This window comes from Canis aureus, chromosome 32, assembly GCF_053574225.1.
Source record: "Canis aureus isolate CA01 chromosome 32, VMU_Caureus_v.1.0, whole genome shotgun sequence".
NCBI classification, from domain to species: domain Eukaryota; kingdom Metazoa; phylum Chordata; class Mammalia; order Carnivora; family Canidae; genus Canis; species Canis aureus.
The window spans coordinates 34,479,272-34,495,345 of NC_135642.1; the positions used below are offsets into that span (position 1 = coordinate 34,479,272).

At 54.7% G+C, this 16,074-nt stretch overlaps 1 protein-coding gene and 1 long non-coding RNA gene across 3 annotated transcripts in view; one reads left to right on the top strand and one right to left on the bottom strand.

Annotated features, from left to right (window-relative positions):
- Positions 1-663: 663 nt before the first annotated feature.
- On the top strand, positions 664-16,005 carry LOC144303397 (uncharacterized). Its single transcript, XR_013370464.1, has 4 exons — positions 664-1,427; positions 3,413-4,211; positions 9,172-9,274; positions 11,683-16,005. It is a non-coding gene; the product is annotated as an uncharacterized LOC144303397 (long non-coding RNA).
- The window catches only part of IGDCC3 (immunoglobulin superfamily DCC subclass member 3), a 40,865-nt gene continuing 35,431 nt past the window's right edge, over positions 10,641-16,074 (bottom strand). For both annotated transcript variants that reach the window (XM_077881512.1, XM_077881513.1), the window contains 8 exons: positions 15,408-15,573; positions 14,878-15,125; positions 14,524-14,688; positions 14,082-14,273; positions 13,833-13,937; positions 13,223-13,361; positions 12,880-13,099; positions 10,641-12,639 (listed from right to left, as the gene is read on the bottom strand). In XM_077881512.1, coding sequence (XP_077737638.1) covers positions 12,415-12,639; positions 12,880-13,099; positions 13,223-13,361; positions 13,833-13,937; positions 14,082-14,273; positions 14,524-14,688; positions 14,878-15,125; positions 15,408-15,573 — 1,460 coding nt within the window. In that variant the 3' untranslated portion in view covers positions 10,641-12,414. The remainder of the gene's footprint in view (positions 12,640-12,879; positions 13,100-13,222; positions 13,362-13,832; positions 13,938-14,081; positions 14,274-14,523; positions 14,689-14,877; positions 15,126-15,407; positions 15,574-16,074) is intronic.

Sequence of the window (16,074 nt, forward strand, 5' to 3'; positions counted from 1 at the left end):
AGCAGCCTTGGGAGAGAAGGAAGCTGCCCTTGGAAGAAAAACAGTCCTGGTCCTATCACAGACTGCTGGTAGAGAGTAAGGATGCACAGTGTCAGGGATCCCTGGGTGGCTTGGCGGTTTAGTGAGCCAGCCTTTGGCCCAGGGCGTGATCTTGGAGACCCGGGATTGAGTCCCACATATCAGACTCCCTGCATGGGGCCTGCTTCTCCCTCTGCCTGTGTCTCTGCCTCTCTCTCTGTGTCTCTCATGAATAAATAAATTTTAAAAATCTTAAAAAAAAAAAAAGAATGCATAGTGTCTTGGGATCATTAGGCGGGCTCCTTTAGATTCACAATGCACATGCCCCAGGCCCAGCAAATCCTCTCATGTCTACTCTACAGAAACATATGCTGATGAGAACAAGGAGACTAGACTGTAAGGTTCGGTGAGGCACTGGACATTGGAAACATTATTTAGCATATCCATATATGGAAGTCTGTGTTCCATAGAAAAAAAGCCTGGAAGAGTACCTGAAGCTGATAATGGTATTGTCCCTAGGAGGGCACTGGGCTTGGGGCAGTTGAAAGGGGACTTCTGTAACATTTTTTTTTTCTTTAAACAAGGAGAATATTATTGTGTATTGCTTGTTTGACCTAAATTAATACATTTTTCTTATAGTTAAAAAGAACAAAATTGAATCCAAAGAAGGATTGTGAAAGGAGAGAAAGCAGAGAGATTTGGAGGTGAAGGAGAAGCCATGAGATGACAGGGAGAAAGACGAATGGAGAGGATATTTAGGACTCTGGTGAATGACATGCAATCTAATTAATCCTCCAGCACCTCTTCCAGGCTGTTCGGCAAAGACTCAAACAGCTTTTCGATTCATTATTGGATGTTGGGCTCTTCTTCCAAATGTAAAACTGAGATTACTCGCAAGGCAGACTGGCCTTATTTGGCAAATATTCATGGAGAACCTTCTATGGTGAACCCTGAATGTATAGGGGGCAGTGAGACCTCCACAGTGACCTTTACTACCTTCAGATGAATCACTCAAGGAGCCAGGCAACAAAGGGTTGTAGAATCAGCATTGATTCTGTCTGAGAATTATGAAGGCCTCATAGAGGTGGAGATGTGGTTGCTGAGTCTTGATGCAAACATAGGAATGTTCCATCAAGAAGAATTGGGAAAATGTATCTCAGGCTGTTTTTGGTGGACTTTCTCCCAAGGTTCTGGTTGTAGTCTGTGGGTTGGAAGAGTCCCAGAGAGCATGCTCATCTGGTGGCCAATGCTAAAGATGCCCCTCATGCTGAGAAGCTTCTAGGAGGCTGAGAACAAGCATCGGCTGAAAACCCTGGCCCCCTCACCAAAAACAGTTGGCATCATGGGACTCCAGATGTGATGCCCTAAAATGAATTGCAGCCTCACATGTGAATGATTTGCAGCTCAAGGTACTATCTGATTCTCTAACTAGTCAGGAGGAAACATGAGACAAATCCACACTGAGGGTCACTCTGCAGGTCAACTGACCTTATCTCTTCAGAAATATCAGTGTCAGGAAAACAAAGAAGGCTGGGTCTGTTCTGGAACAGCATAGAGTAAGGAGACCTAATAGCCAAGAGAGTGTGTGAGTCTTGGTTGGATCCTGGATCTGGGAAACACAGCTCAGGTGGATGATGTTGGGATAACTGGGGACGCTTAATCATGGTCCACGCATTAGAGAATAGCTTTGGATTTTTTTTTTCTTTTAATGATGGAAATAAAAAAAATTATGTGGTTTCCCTAGGGTTGGGGGGAGATGCCAGGGAAGAGAATCCATTATTTTCCAAGGGGAATGAAAATTTGGGTTCCAGTCTTGGCCCTACCACTGCCTGGCTGTGACAACTGCAAACTGCTGTGGTTGGTACCAGTGGAGCCTGTTTCAGCCGTGGGAACAGGGACTCAGTGGTGCCCACCTGGCAAGGCTGGTGGGGGCTGGTGAGCGCACCCAGGGGGAGCTGCAACCCGTGGTCACACTGCCCTGTGTGGGAGAGGCAGACCAGGGGGGTGGTTTGCACCCTTTGCTTCCCTCTGCCACCCCCAGAATAGGTGCTGTGCTCCCAGCCAGCGCTTTCAACGCAGGGTGCAACCTGGTTTAGATCCCTTTTGTTGGTTTCCAGCAAATTAAAATTTATCCCTCAGGGAGGAAATGAGGGGTTTGAGGGGCTTTTTTCTTCTTCTTCTCCTTAATGGGCCCTGAATAAGGAAATGAATGCAGAAAAGGAATCAGAAATATGATCCCCCCATTTGCTGGCTTGGAAAGGTCTGGGGGCTCCCTGCGCCCTCACAGGGGGCAGCTGGGCGCAGGGTGTTTTATTGTATAATTAACCTTGACCTCTTTGGGTTCAAAGAGAGAGGTTAGTTTGAAATAAATCAATAGTCTGGTCTGGTCACTTCAAAGGCTTCAGAACCCGGTGGAAGATTCCATATTGTTTCAGTGTGTAAATTGGAATGGGGTGTGCGGTTCTTTTTGAAAGACCAGGAGGATGAGGCCTAAAATTGAAATTAATTGTGTATCCGCTTCCTTTAATCAAGCAATCAAGAGGCTTTATTGTCTGTCGGGGGAGGAGGGGAGGCCCCAAACACCGTGGGACACCTGTGTGGCCCCTGGGCAGGGCTCTAGGACAAAAGGCTCTCTCCAAGCTTGGGAAGCACCCCTGGTCCCCAGCAGCCTGCAGCAGCCTTTTATTCCAGCCTGTCTGGAATTCTCAGAACCACCAACCTGTCCTGGCGCAGGCATTGATCGAGTACTTAGGGTGACCCAGGTGTCGGGGATCCTTTGATTGCTCTCCTCCATCCCCACAACAAGCCAATTGGATTAAGTCCCATTATTCTCCGTGCTGCAGATGGGGCAGTGGCACTTCCGGGGTGGGGGCTCCCCAGCAAGTCCAGCGTGAAGATCAGAGCCACAGCACGCTGCAGGTGGCCGGCCTCCAGCCTCCAGCCTCCTGCCTCCTCTCCGAAGGCTTCAGGAGGAACCAGCCCTGGCTGCTCCACAGTCTTCCTTGGCTTCCCGTCTTCCTCCCCTTTCCTCCCCACCACCCCCTTCAGCTTTGCTCCCCTGCCTTCTTGCTTTCCACCAGCGCCTGGGGGTCTGGGGGTCTGGGTGTCGGTGCTGCTCCGCGTCCACTCTGGGCGGCTCCTAGGCTCCAAGGAGAGAAGACTCCAGGCTCGTCCTTAGGACGCTCGCTTGCCAAGGCCCCAAGCAGGGATGACAGGTAGACCCATGGCGCATATTTGCTGCAGAAGGAAGTAGTCCTGTATGAGAGGGTTAAGCAAGATGCAGAGGAAGGGCCAAAGCAGAAGCGGTTCTAAGTGGAGGGATCAGGGAAGACATTGGGGGGTGGTGTGGGAAGGGATCTGGGAAAGAAGGGGCCGGCGGTTGGTCCCCCTCCAGGCTGAAGGAGGCCCCACTGTGCCTGGCGTGTGCTGGAGAAGCCCGGAGCCCAGCTCCGGATTGGACTCGGCGCCAGGAGCCGAGAATTAGGGTCTGTTCTGAACAAGAAGAGGAGCAAGCATGGTCTTGGCTGCCTTCCACGGCTGACGTTTACTGCTCACAGCACGCGAGGTAGGTGCTGTCCTCATCCATGGTTTCTAGAGGCGGCAGTGGTACCAGGGGTTCAGGGATAGTCCTGGTCACGTAGCAGGACAGCAGCTGAGGGGGGATTTCAATCCACGCCTGGGCTCTGAGCCCCTGGATGCCACTGCCTCTTGGGAGGGGGCCCTGAATGCCAGCTCAAAGCTGCTGTGCTGCCCTGGGAGCAGCGAGAAGCTATGGCAGGTTCCGGATGCAACCTGTATTTTAGGACATGCCCAGCTTCTTCCGCCCTCCCTACTCCAGGGTCTGACATTTCTGGGTCTCTCCTCAACGTTCAGAAAGAGAGACTTCATCTGAGCCAGTTTAGACCATTGCCTTCGCTCCCCACGTTCCCCTGCCCCCTTCTCGTCAGCACACAGACGGCCAGTCAGCAACAGCGGCCTCAGCACAGGAGGCCCACGTTCCAGCCCCAGCCCCAGCCCCAGCTCCAGCTCCAGCCCCAGCTCCAGCTCCAGCACCCTGCTTCCCTGGGCCTCGGTTTCCTCCCCTAGATGAAGGGATGACCGAGGGACCCGCCCTGCCCACCGCAAGGCTTTGAGAAGACTCAGATGGGGAACGTGGACGTGTTCCACAGTAGCCACCGGAGGCGGTAAGAGAGGTATCGTCTTTTTTCTTTCTTTTTTTTTTAAGATTTTATTTATTTATTCATGAGAGAGAGAGAGAGAGAGAGAGGCAGAGACATAGGCAGAGGGAGAAGCAGGCTCCATCCCGGGAGCCCGACGTGGGACTCGATCCCGGGACTCCAGGATCACGCCCTGGGCCGAAGGCAGATGCTCAACCACTGAGCCACCCGGGGATCCCCAGAGGCATCGTCTTTATCACGGCGCACTCGGGACTCCAGGAAGCCTCTTCCCCTTCCCCGAGGAAGCCCCTGGCTCTCCGGCGCCCTGGCTGGCTCCCTTTCCACCCGGAAGGCCACAGCAAGCTTTCCTCAGACGCCTCAGCCTGTGCAAAACAGCGCCGCTCGGGAAATCTCGTAACCGCTCGCTGGGCTCTTTCTAGAGCATCTACTAAGTGCCAAGCCCCTGCAGCAGGTGATCGCTTCCTGGCTGCTCCGAGGTGCAGGTGCGGCCCCGGGTGCCCTTTCATGCCTCAGCGCCCTCCCCGCCCCTTCCTCCAAGGCCTCCGTAATCCCGACTCCGAGGAGCTGCGTTTCCTTCCGTTCCCGCAGCTTGTTGCTGGTACGGTCGGGACGCTTAGGCAGCCGCTGAAATTGTTCCCGCCTGGTCTGCCCCTCAGGTGTGGGCCGGCACCTCAGCCGCTGGCTGCAATGCTCGGTCCCCAGAGCTGCGCCTCAGTCCCCAGAGCCGAGCCTCGCCGAGTCCACGGGGTGGCAGCAAAGCCCTCTGGTCACGACCCTCCTCCCCGGAAAGCGGGGCTTCCAGGCTGGAAACCTGCGTCCAGAGACCCCCTCCGCTGTAGGCGGCCTGGCAGGGGCAGAGGTCCTTTGAGCTTGCTTTCTTCTTCTTCTTCTTCTTCTTCTTTTTTTTTTTTTAAAGATTTATTTATTTATTCATGAGAGAGAGAGAGAGAGAGAGAGAGAGAGGCAGAGACACAGGCAGAGGGAGAAGCAGGCTCCATGCAGGGAGCCCGACGTGGGACTCGATCCTGTGACCCAGGATCAGGCCTTGGGCTGAAGGCGGCGCTGAACCGCTGAGCCACCCGGGCTGCCCGACCTTGCATTCTTCTTCTTTATTTTATTTATTCATTCATGAGAGAGACAGAGAGAGAGGCAGAGACACAGGCAGAGGGAGAAGCAGGCTCCATGCAGGGAGCCAGATGCGGGACTCGATCCGGGGACTCCAGGATCACGCCCTGGGCCAAAGGCAGACGCTTAACCCCTCAGCCACCCCGGTGACCCTCTTGCTTTCTTCTTCCCACTCTTCACCTCCCACTTTGGGTCACCTTGCCCTGCCCACCCCAATTTCTCTGCCTGTGATCATTCGAACACAAACTGCATACTTTCCTCATTATGAATTCATTGAGTCTTTTCAGCCTCTTTTTAGAAATGTTTTCATTTTAATTTTAAGATTTATTTATTTTTAGAGAGGGAGCAGGGGGAGGGGCAGAGGGAGAGAGCTAATCGCTGGCAGACTCCCCACTGAGCGCGGAGCCCCACACCCGGCTCAGTCCCACCACCCTGAGATCATGACCCAAGCTGAAGCCAAGAGTCAGATGCTCAACCGACTGAGCCACCCAGGTGCCCCCACCTTTTTTTTTTTTTTTTTTAATGACAGTTTATCGAGATGTAATTTATATACCATACAACTTATCCGTTACAGTGGGCAATTTATTAGTTCTTAGTATATTCGGAGAGTTATGTAACCACCATCACAACCAATTTTATTTTTTTTTTTTTTTAAGATTTTTAATTTATTTATTCAACACCGGGTCTCCAGGATCGCGCCCTGGGCCAAAGGCAGGCGCTAAACCGCTGCGCCACCCAGGGATCCCTGTTTTTTCTTTTCTCGATTGTACCTGTGGCATTATGTCGATTTTTGCCTAAATCCAAGGCTACAAATACGTACATCTATGTTTTCTTCTATGTGTCAGCTTTTACATTTTTAGGTTTTTGCTCCATTGTGATTTTTTTTTTTTTTTTTTTACATGGTATGAGGAAGGGGTCCAAATTCGTTCTGTTTCATGGGGAAGATCCACTTGTCCCATTGCCATTCATTGAAAAGTATCGTCTTCCCCATAAATGGTTTGGACATCCTTGTCAAAAATCAATTGACTGTATATGTGAGGGTTTATTTCTGGGCTCTCAATTCTATCCTATTGGCATGTATGTCTGTCCTTATAGTCATTCCTGTAGCTTTGTATAAGGTTTGAAATCAGGAAGTGAATCTTCCAATTTTGTTCTTTGTTTTCAAGATTGTTTTTGCTATTCAGGGTTCCCTGTATTTCCATATGAATTTTAGGCTTAGCTTATCAGTTTCTGTAAAGAAGCCAGCTGAGTCAACAACCCTTTGAGGTAGGAACATATTATCCCAGTTTTAGAGATGAGAAAACTGAGGCCTGGAGAAGTTAAGTCAACTGCTCATGGTCACATGACTAGGAAATGGCTGAGCCCAGGGTTCAGACCACCACGCCAGCTCCAGGGGACGCCATGCTCCTCACTCATCATTCTCAAGAACAGAGCATGAGCTCTGGGCCAGCTCTCAGGTGGCAAAAGCCTGAGGGTTTATGGCCAGTGAACCACCAGCTGGAATTAGAGAAGGTCCTCTGTATGGTGGCACCTGAGCAGGGCATGGAAGAGAAATCACTCCTTCTCCTGGGGCTCCAGTTCTTCCTACCTTAGTCTCAGCCTGAGTATCTGGGGGGCTTAGTCAAGGGAGAGGTGACCCCAAGCTTCCAGGCACAAAACTCTCCTCTTACTTAACCCAAGATGGTACCATACTAGCCAGGGATTGGACCAAAGGGTTTTTTCTTTGTGATTCCGGGACAGTGTCCTCAGCATTCCAGTTAGAGGTCCTGTTCCTGCAGGCCTGCCTTCAGCAGTTACCAAGTGGGTCCTGGGGATACAAATTCATGTAGTGGGGAGCCAGAGCAGGAGGCAGGGAAGTAAATTCAGAGCCCTGAGCAGCACAGGACATGAGAGGCATTCAGGGGAGAAGGAGTCTCAGGCTGTGGGCATTTTGGAGTGAGGGCCAGCGCCAGACCCTGCACTGCAGCAGTAGGCACATGGCACAGGGTGACCATCGGTGTCCTTGGGAGAACCAAGTCCAAGTACATCCCTCGAGCCCAAGGAGCAAGGTCAGCCTGGCTCCCTTAGTCCTTCTTTCCACCTCCCCTCTCCTCCCGCCTTTCCTGCCCCAGGTGACTCCAAGAGGGCCAGGGAAGCAACAGAGTTCCCAAATCAGACCCTATAAACTTCTTTGTGAGAGGAGCAGAGGTCTAGACATCCCTGTCTGTGACCCTGGCCTGGACCACTCTTGGTTGTTCCCACCCCTTCATTTCCTGCTTCTAATCCCTTTCCCCATCCCTCCCCCACCACCGTTCTTCTTCCTCTCCCTTCCCTCCAGGCTCCGGAGCACAGGCCACTTTTGGGAGTCCGACTGAGGTGAGTGGAAAGGGCTCCAGCTGGGCTGCGGCCGTCCTGGGTGCCAGCCCTGGCCCTGCCTCTAACTTCCCTGTCCCCTTGAGCAACTCCTGCTCCATGTGGGCACATCTGTCTCACGAGAGAGACAGTGGTCAGCTCCAGCACATCATTCCGGGGTCTACCAACCCAGGCTGGTGGGGCTCTCGGCTCGCACCCACCTTCTTGGCCCCTCACCCCTCACCCACGAGGTTAGAGCAGGTGGTGCTGCTCCCAGGGCCTGTCCTGCCTCCCCGTGGCTTCGGGACTGAACACCGGGATCGTCTTCATCAATAATAAGTGGGGCTTGTGCAGGAGTGGGGAGCGCCCCTGTCTTCCTGCAGCCCCAGCAGCAGCCCCTTCTGGCCGTTGCCCTCCTGGCTTCTGGTCCACCGAGCCTCCAGCTCGCACTTGTTCTCCACCTGTACCCTGAAGTGGACCTGGGAGAGTTTTAAAATCTGTCCATAACTTTGACTCTACTCCCATCAAAAAGTGGAATGTGGGGCAGCCCGGGCGGCTCAGCGGTTTAGTGCCTGCCTTCAGCCTGGGACATGATCCTGGGGTCCCGGGATCGAGTCCCATGTCAGGTTCCCTGCGTGGAGCCTGCTTCTCCCTCTGCCTGTGTCTCTGCCTGCCTCTCGCTGTCTTTCATGAATAAATATATAAAATATATTTTTTAAAAAAGTGGAATGTAATTCCCCTCCCTGGAGTAGGACTGGCCTCAGCAACTTGCTTCTAGTGGGTAGAACGTGGCCAAAGCGACACCACGTGATGTCCGGGGTTGGATTCAAGATGATGCAGTTTTGGCCTGGCTCTAGTCACTCGTCCTTGGATCCCAGCCACCATGCTTTGAGGACCCAAGGCCACAGGGAGAGGCCATGTGGGGGTGTCGGGGCCAGCAGCCAGCATCAGCCACCAGACCTGAGAGCCAGTGAGCCTTCCGATGATTCTGGCCCCAGGCTTCAAGCTGCCCCCTTCGGTGCCTGGGAAAGCAGACAACTGTCCTCCTGAGCCCTGCCCAAACCGCAAGTGTATGAACAAAATGTTAGATTAAGCCACGAAGTCAGGGGTGGCTTGTGACAGAGCATTAGACAATCGGAGCAGGTTGCAAGCCCTGGCGGCTCTCTGCCCAAAGACCGTGTGTGTATGGGGCCGGGTGTCTTCAGCCTGAGGCCATGGGACTATTCGAGATCAGAAGCCAGATTCCAGTCAGCACTCCCCCCACCCCCCACCCAACTTTGACGCCTATTTCTGCTAATCTTCCTAATTGGAACCCTGCTTCCCTTTACCTTCGCTTGGTTCGTCCTTGTTAGAACAGCCCTGCTTATATTTGCATGTAATTTGTGTATAATTTGCATACACCTACATGGGTCATATTAGGTGGTTTCTAAATGTTTCCAGATGCCTCTCTGGGGAAGGTACTAGCATCTTGGACTCTTGGAGGGGACAGGGGCACTTGGTCTACTTCTGTCTGCTGCAGGATCTGCTTGAACAGATGACAAACCCATCACCTTCCCAGGCAGCCCTTGGATGGCTGGCGGCGTCGAAGAATTCCTGTGTTGCAAAGTTCTGTGTCAAGAAAGGTGAGGTTTTAGGTCTATATTGGGGTTTAGCTCTTTTCTCTGGGAAAATCAGGGCAAGTCAACCACCTCCCCTGGAGACTCAGGACAGGTTCCGCGGTGCGTCAGGCTTCTCAGTTTGGCGTCCACACACCATCACTGTTTCTGGCCTGGCCTCGGCCCAATGGCCCCTGCACACCTCTTCCAGAAGCCAGGCCAGGGGCTTTCAAATGTTCTCTTAGGAGCAGAACCCTGTTTTCTCTCACAGCCCTGAGATCAGAATCTGAGCTGAAATCAAGAGTTGGACGCTTAACTGACTAAGCCACCCAGGCACCCCCAGAACCCTGTTTTCAAATGAACTCTCATGAAGAGCCCAACATATAAGACAGATGGAAGTGGAGCTGCTCTCGTTGAGTATGTGCAGGGAGAGTGGAATCCCCCTGCAGAGAGGTTCACCCCCATACCCTCTCCACAGCTGGAGAAGCCCAGCTTGCAAATCACTATTTTGGTTTGCTCCTTGAAAAAACTGCCTCTGGGTATGGAGCCCAGCCCCCTAGAGCTTCCCAGGGGGAGCTCTGACTCTGCTTCTGCGGTGGCGGTAGCGGCAACACCGACCTTCTTAGCAGTTGCATCGCACCACTGCCTTTTACTAAGCTTGAGGCCCCCTGAGACCTCAGGGTCTTTGTCAGCACAACCACCTTTAAGCCGAGTCTCTCTCGGCCTATCCCGAGCTTTGGCAGCTCCAGACCTGGCTCTGGAGCCTGGACTGAGGAGCAGACAGGGAGTAGTGGAGACACCCGGAAGGGTATTATGGCTGTATGCCCTGGAGAGAGTCACTCAGCCAGATCCCATTCCTCAACTTTAGATTGGGGATGAAAATCGTCCTTCCTGGTAGACAATGCATGAAGAGTACCTGGCTCAGTATGGGTGAGCTGTCACTACAGAGCCGAGGGACTGGCCTCAGATTCTCACTGCTGGCTAAGGAGGTGCTGAGAGGCGGTCGGCACCCAGACCCTGGAACCCGATGGCCTGGTCTGGACACAAACTCTGATCCTGTCACGAGTGGCTGTGAGATTTTTCAACATAGCCTTCATTTCTCTTCTCCTTTGTTTCATCATCTGTAGAATAAGGTGACAATAACTAGACTATCCCCCTAGAAAGGTCGTGGGGACCCAGGGGACCTAGGGGACCTCCATATGTGTGCAGGGCCCAGGATGCATGGTGCCCTAAGTGGTACACCGGCCGGGCGGCGGGGGTGGGGGTGGGGGGCTGCTGTTATTCTATTCTGGGCTCTGAATTTGTGAGGGTCGGCCTGGCCCACCCGTGGCCACCCTAACCCCAGCACTCCCACCCCTCCCAGGACCTGACACAGCCACCAAAATACTCAAGGTTCACTTTGGCAACAGGACTTTTATTCAGTCAAAATGAGTAGAATGTGACAAAAGTCAGGTCAAGTCAGGACAAGTGGCTCCTTATCCCGCTCCTACCCCAGACCACTCTTCCCATGGGAGAGGGGTCTGCAGGATTGGCGGGGGGCACAGAGAGGCCAATGCGGGGACACAGGGGGCACCGAGTGGGAGTTCTGAGGGCCTTTGGCATAGGCCCAGCATTTGGGAGGAGGGGCGGACTGCCCTTTCCCAAGTCCACGTGGACACTCCAGTCTTCTAGGAAAACACCACAAATCCTACCTTCTTTATCTAATTAACTAAACTTAATGGGGGGGTTCCCTAGAGGGTTGGGGGTCAGGGACTTTATGGTCTAATCTCATACTTAAGGGATACACATCTTTTTTTTTTCCTTTAAAAAAAAGTTTTCCTTCTATTTAAAAAAATGAGTTAACCAAAAATAGGTATTTGTTTCCTTGGTTGTTTTTTTTTCTTCTTCTTCTTCTTTCTACTTTAAGTATTTCAAAAAACACCACGACAGAAAAAGAAAAACAAGAAGTCACAAGAACATAAATCTTTAAACACACCTTGTATAAAAATATCTTCCAGCCACATCTGCAGATAGCGGTCATTTCACTGTCCAGGGGTTGGGTCAAGTAGGCTGCATCCCATGGGACAGAGGGCTGGGCCACCTCTGCCAGGGAACCCCCCGATCCAACACGCGCACACTGGTCACACACACGGTACCCGCTGGGGCCCAGCCTGCTGCAGGGCTCTGTGTCCGGGCAGGATAGGAGGCAGGCTGTGGGGTGACGCCCCACCCCCGAGGCCTGGGCAGGGAGAAGGTCATCGGGATGGATCCCAGTCAAGGAGCAGTTGGCCGAGGGGTCAGAATTGGGAGTGGACAGATGAGACCAGGTGGGGCAGCGGCAGCGTGCTGGAAGGTGGCTGGTTTGGAGCGATTTATACTTCAAGGAACACCTTTTCCTCTAATTTTTGGCTTCTTTTCACATTTTTCTTTGACTCATCCCATCTTTATTTCTGCAGGTCCTGAGAGGCCCACCGTTGGTGACTTAGCCTCTGGCCTCCTCTCTGGGGGGTGATAGAAGGGCTGCAGGCAGGAGGAGGGTCCAGTGATACAACACAGGCCCGGACAGACGGCGAGCCTTGAGGTAGAGGTTTTCTTTCACACCTGGAAATGGGGAAGTGCCTTTTTTTTTTCTTTTTCTTTTTCTTTTTTTTTTTTAAACTCTAGACGACAATATGGGGAGGGAGAGGGGGTGCCCCTATAGGGGCTTGAGGTAGGAGTGCATTTGGGGCTCTGTGGGGTGGGGGAGCTGAGGCCACGGCCCAGCTTCCCCAAGAACATTCATTCCGGCTGAGGTAGGTACTGAGAGCCAAACAGCAAAAATCCATCCTGAGAAAACAAGGTGGTGGAGGGTGATAGTGTCAGGGGCCCAGCCACAGCAGGGGCGTATTTTTGGAGTCTAATTCACTGTCCTCTCTTCTTCTTCTTTTTTTTTTTTTTAAAGGAAAACATTAGTTCAGTTCCAAGTCATGTGGACACCAAGCAGAAGTGAGGGGGGATGGGCTCCTCCAGGAACCCCTCCAGGTCCTGGGGGTCCCTGCTGAGGCTACTTTAGATCTTGACCACCTGAGGGGCAGTTGGACAGAAATGCTGGGAAGCCCCCATCCGAGTCCCACATGACAGGAGAAATCTTGCCTTTGACCTGAGAACGGGGTGGGGGGTCACCCCCTCCAGCACCTGCCAGACACTGGCTACTGTCCCGAGCAAGCCGGCTGGGCAGTTGGTGCCGTGGAAGGCCGGGGAGCCTGTCCTTCACTGAGGAGGCCAGGGCCCGCGTCCTGGGGTGGCAGGGTGGCCGCCGGGCCTGGGCAGGGGGCCTTGGCTTCTGACATCATCTCCTCCAGAAGGCTGAATCCCTCAAGCGGCAGCCTGGAGAACTGGGTCTCCTCACACAGCACAGGGGCCCCAGGATCCTGCTGGGGAAAGGGCCAGTCATACCGGCGTCGAGCCCACGAGCCCCCAGCCATAGGGTCAGGCCCTGGGCTCCATCCCCAGGGACTCCAGGCCCCCCTGCCTGATTCAGGCGCTCCTAGGGCAGCACCAGCCATACGTTCTGTGCCTGGAGCTTGGTGAAGGGCGACGACCAAGGTGAAGGGAACGCAGGATTGGGAGGTGGTGGTCTGAGCAGGAGGCCAGCTCGGGGTGGGGGCACTCACCATGGCTCTGGGGTCAGGTCTGGGGTCTGGCCCCCCTGCTGCCCCAGCTGGAGGGAACAGCTGTTCCAGTTCTTTCGCATCTACACGCTTCTTATCTCGGCCCAGCTGGGCCCGCTCTCCCCGGCCTGCCCCGTTCAGTGCCAGGATGCCAGGATCCCTTGGGCTCCGGGCACCCTGAGGAGGGGAGAGCTGGTTCTCTACATCCTTACACAAGAGGACCCTAAGGGGTGAGCCAAGAATTAGGGGGAGGGTTCAGGGGGAGGAGCAAAAACAAGGATGGACGCAGTGAGCCCCCAACTCTGCTCTCCCCACGCTGTCCCCCACCCTCCTGCCCCGGACCCACCTGCCCCTTTGGCCGAACAGGAGGAAGAGGACACAGAAGATGATGCAGGTGACCCCAATGTGAATGCCAATGACGATGCCTGTGGTGGACGTTTGGTTGGTGGCTTCCTCCTTCCGGCAGTCACAGGGTGGGCTCAGGGCTAGGGGCAGGGGCAGGTTGGGAGCTGTGGCTCTCCTGGGCTGCAGCACCTCTGGACACCCAGCCTCTGGGGGCTCCTCCTTCCTCAGCTGTACCCACTTCCATGTCTGCACTGCCTTTGCCTTATGGGACCCCAGCCTGACTTGTTTTGGGTCTCTTTACCACCTTTGTGCCAGATATTGGAAATGACACTTTACATGGACCATCTCATCCTTACCACAGCTTTATAAAGTAGGTATTATTATCCCTGTTTTATAGAGGACAAAACCGGGCTCAGAGAGGTGGAGTAACTTGCCCATGGCCACACAGCCAGGGTGCTTTACTGCCGAACTTCCAACTCAGGTGTAAGCCTGTGTTCTCAAGGGCTGCATGCACCATCACACTCCTCTCCTCCTCTCCCCATCCCTGTCCCCCCTCCTCCCTCGGCACCTGGCCTCCCCGCAGGAGCCTGGCAGCCCCTCTCCCGACATACCTGTCCTCTCGGATGCTCCCCTCAAAGACACGAAGCGGACTGTGGCATTGCCCTCCCCGTGCTGGTTGTAGGCGAGCAGCTTCACCTCATATACTGCAGTGGGGTCTGAGGGAAAGGCAGTACTGTGCTGAGTGCCCTCCCCAGCCCCCCAGGGGCAGCTCTGTTGCCGCAGGGAGAGAGGTGACCCCCTGTGCCCCAGCGCCAGCCACCCCTGCCCAGCTCCCCAAGCGTGATCTGTGTCCGCCTCACCGAGCTGGCTGAGGTTGTAGGAGGAGACAGTTGCAGGCAGCAGGATGGGGCCGGTGAAGGAGGCCCTGCTCGCTGGGCGGTACAACAGCTTGAAGCCGCCCTCGTGCTGGGCCAGCCGGGGCCAGGGCTCCCACAGCAGCTGCAGGGAGGAGCTGCCCAGGACCCGCACCGACAACGGGGGTGGGGCGGGGGCTGCAGGCACAGGAGGCTGAGATGTGGGGGGCTTGCCACCTGCCACCTGTGACCCTGCGCCCCGCCTGCCCCACAAGCCTGGCAGCTCTCTGGCCACCGCTTGCATGAATTGGAAAAGGATGCGCCTTTCTCCAAGTGGGCTTGGGTGGGGACAGGCGCCGGGTGGTGTAGGTCCACCCTGAACAAGCATGCAGGTGTTTTGCTCTAACTCCCGGACTATGTGGTAGCGCGCTCCAGGCCCAGGCCTCACCTTCACCCAGGGTGCTGGCCAGCACAGGGGCAGAGGCTGAGCTGGCCCCTCTTGGTGTGTAGGCCTTGATGTAGAAGCTGTAGGCGGTGGAGGGTTCGAGGTCGCTCAGCAGATGCTGAAAGGTGCTTTTGCTGAGTGCCTCCTGGTACTCCAGCTCCGGGGGATCTGGGGAGGTGAAGGGGGAGGGTTGTGTCAGGGGCACGAGGGAGTCCCACCAGCACCCATGAGAGGAGGGCATCCGGGGTGCAGGGGGCAGGCGGACGCAGGAGGGAAGGGGTTGGATCAGGACACGCAGGATTGAAAGAGATGATCAACTGTGAATAAAAAGAAGGGGCTCTACAGAGCCCCCCTCACCAGCAGCCTTCCTGATGTGCAGGACATAGCCAATAATCTCCTTGGTGTTGACCAGGGGTTCATTCCAGGACACCCGGACCTCGGTGGACGACACAGAGACCGCCTGCACGTTGAGGGGGGGCCCAGGCAGCCCCTCAGCCCATAGCACGGTCAGCCTGGCACTGGCCTGCGAGGAGCCGGCACTGTTCTCGGCCACACACTGGTAGATGGCCTCATCTTCAGGGCCGATTCCAGAAATCGTCAGGGTGCTGCAGGGGCAGGGAGAGCCTCAGGTCCGGTCCCCTCCTCCTCCCCGCGTGTCCCTGCAATTTGGCCAAACCACCCCATTTGAGAGATGGAGAAACTGAGCCCCCTCCAGAAGATAAACAACGAGTCTGAGGTCTCTCGGGAGGGCAACAGCGGAGCTGGCGCTGGCCTCAAGTCTCCAGAGCCAATTAAGGGCTCTTTCCTGGCAGGAGGGGCACACAGCCTGCTCAGGCCCCTCGCCCACATCTTCCCGGTTCTCACCCCAGCCCACACCACACACGTGCCTGTTGTTATTCTTGAGCCTGACGTGGCCTCCTGGGCCCAGCACCTGTCCGTTCTTCAACCATGTGACATGAGGGGGCGGCTCCCCCTGGGCTTGGCAGGTGAACATGGCCGTGGTCCCGGCGGGCCTGGAGATGGACTGGGGGTGCTGGACAAACTCGGCTGGGGCTGGGGGGGCGGGGCAAGACAGCTGTGAGTGAAGCAACGGGTGCGCATGGGGATAGTGTGGGCTTGGGATGCACATGTCCACCCCTTAGAGTCCTCAAGGTGGGGCCCGCCCTGCACCCTGGCCCAGGCTCCAGGAGCTGATGGCAGGCCCCACCTCGCTGGCCCCAGAGAGGCAGACCCAGGAGAGGACTCCATTTTAATGACTATTTAAAAGACTGACATTTGTATCCGAAAGCAATCAAGCTGAGCTCCCTGTTCAGGAAATTGTTAAATAAATAAATGTGCTAATAGGTTTGGCTGCACCTCCGAAGGCGCGTAATGACGGGGAGATGGATGGGCCCTTGGTACCAGCTCCCCTCGCCTCTACGTGCAATTGCCCCCTCCTCCAATCCCCAGCCTCCAGCTTCCATTAGCACCAGAGAAATGAAATGCTCCATCACTTTCATTTGGACAGATTAACGGCACATGGAATGCTAAACAAACAGGCATTTAAGTTCCTAA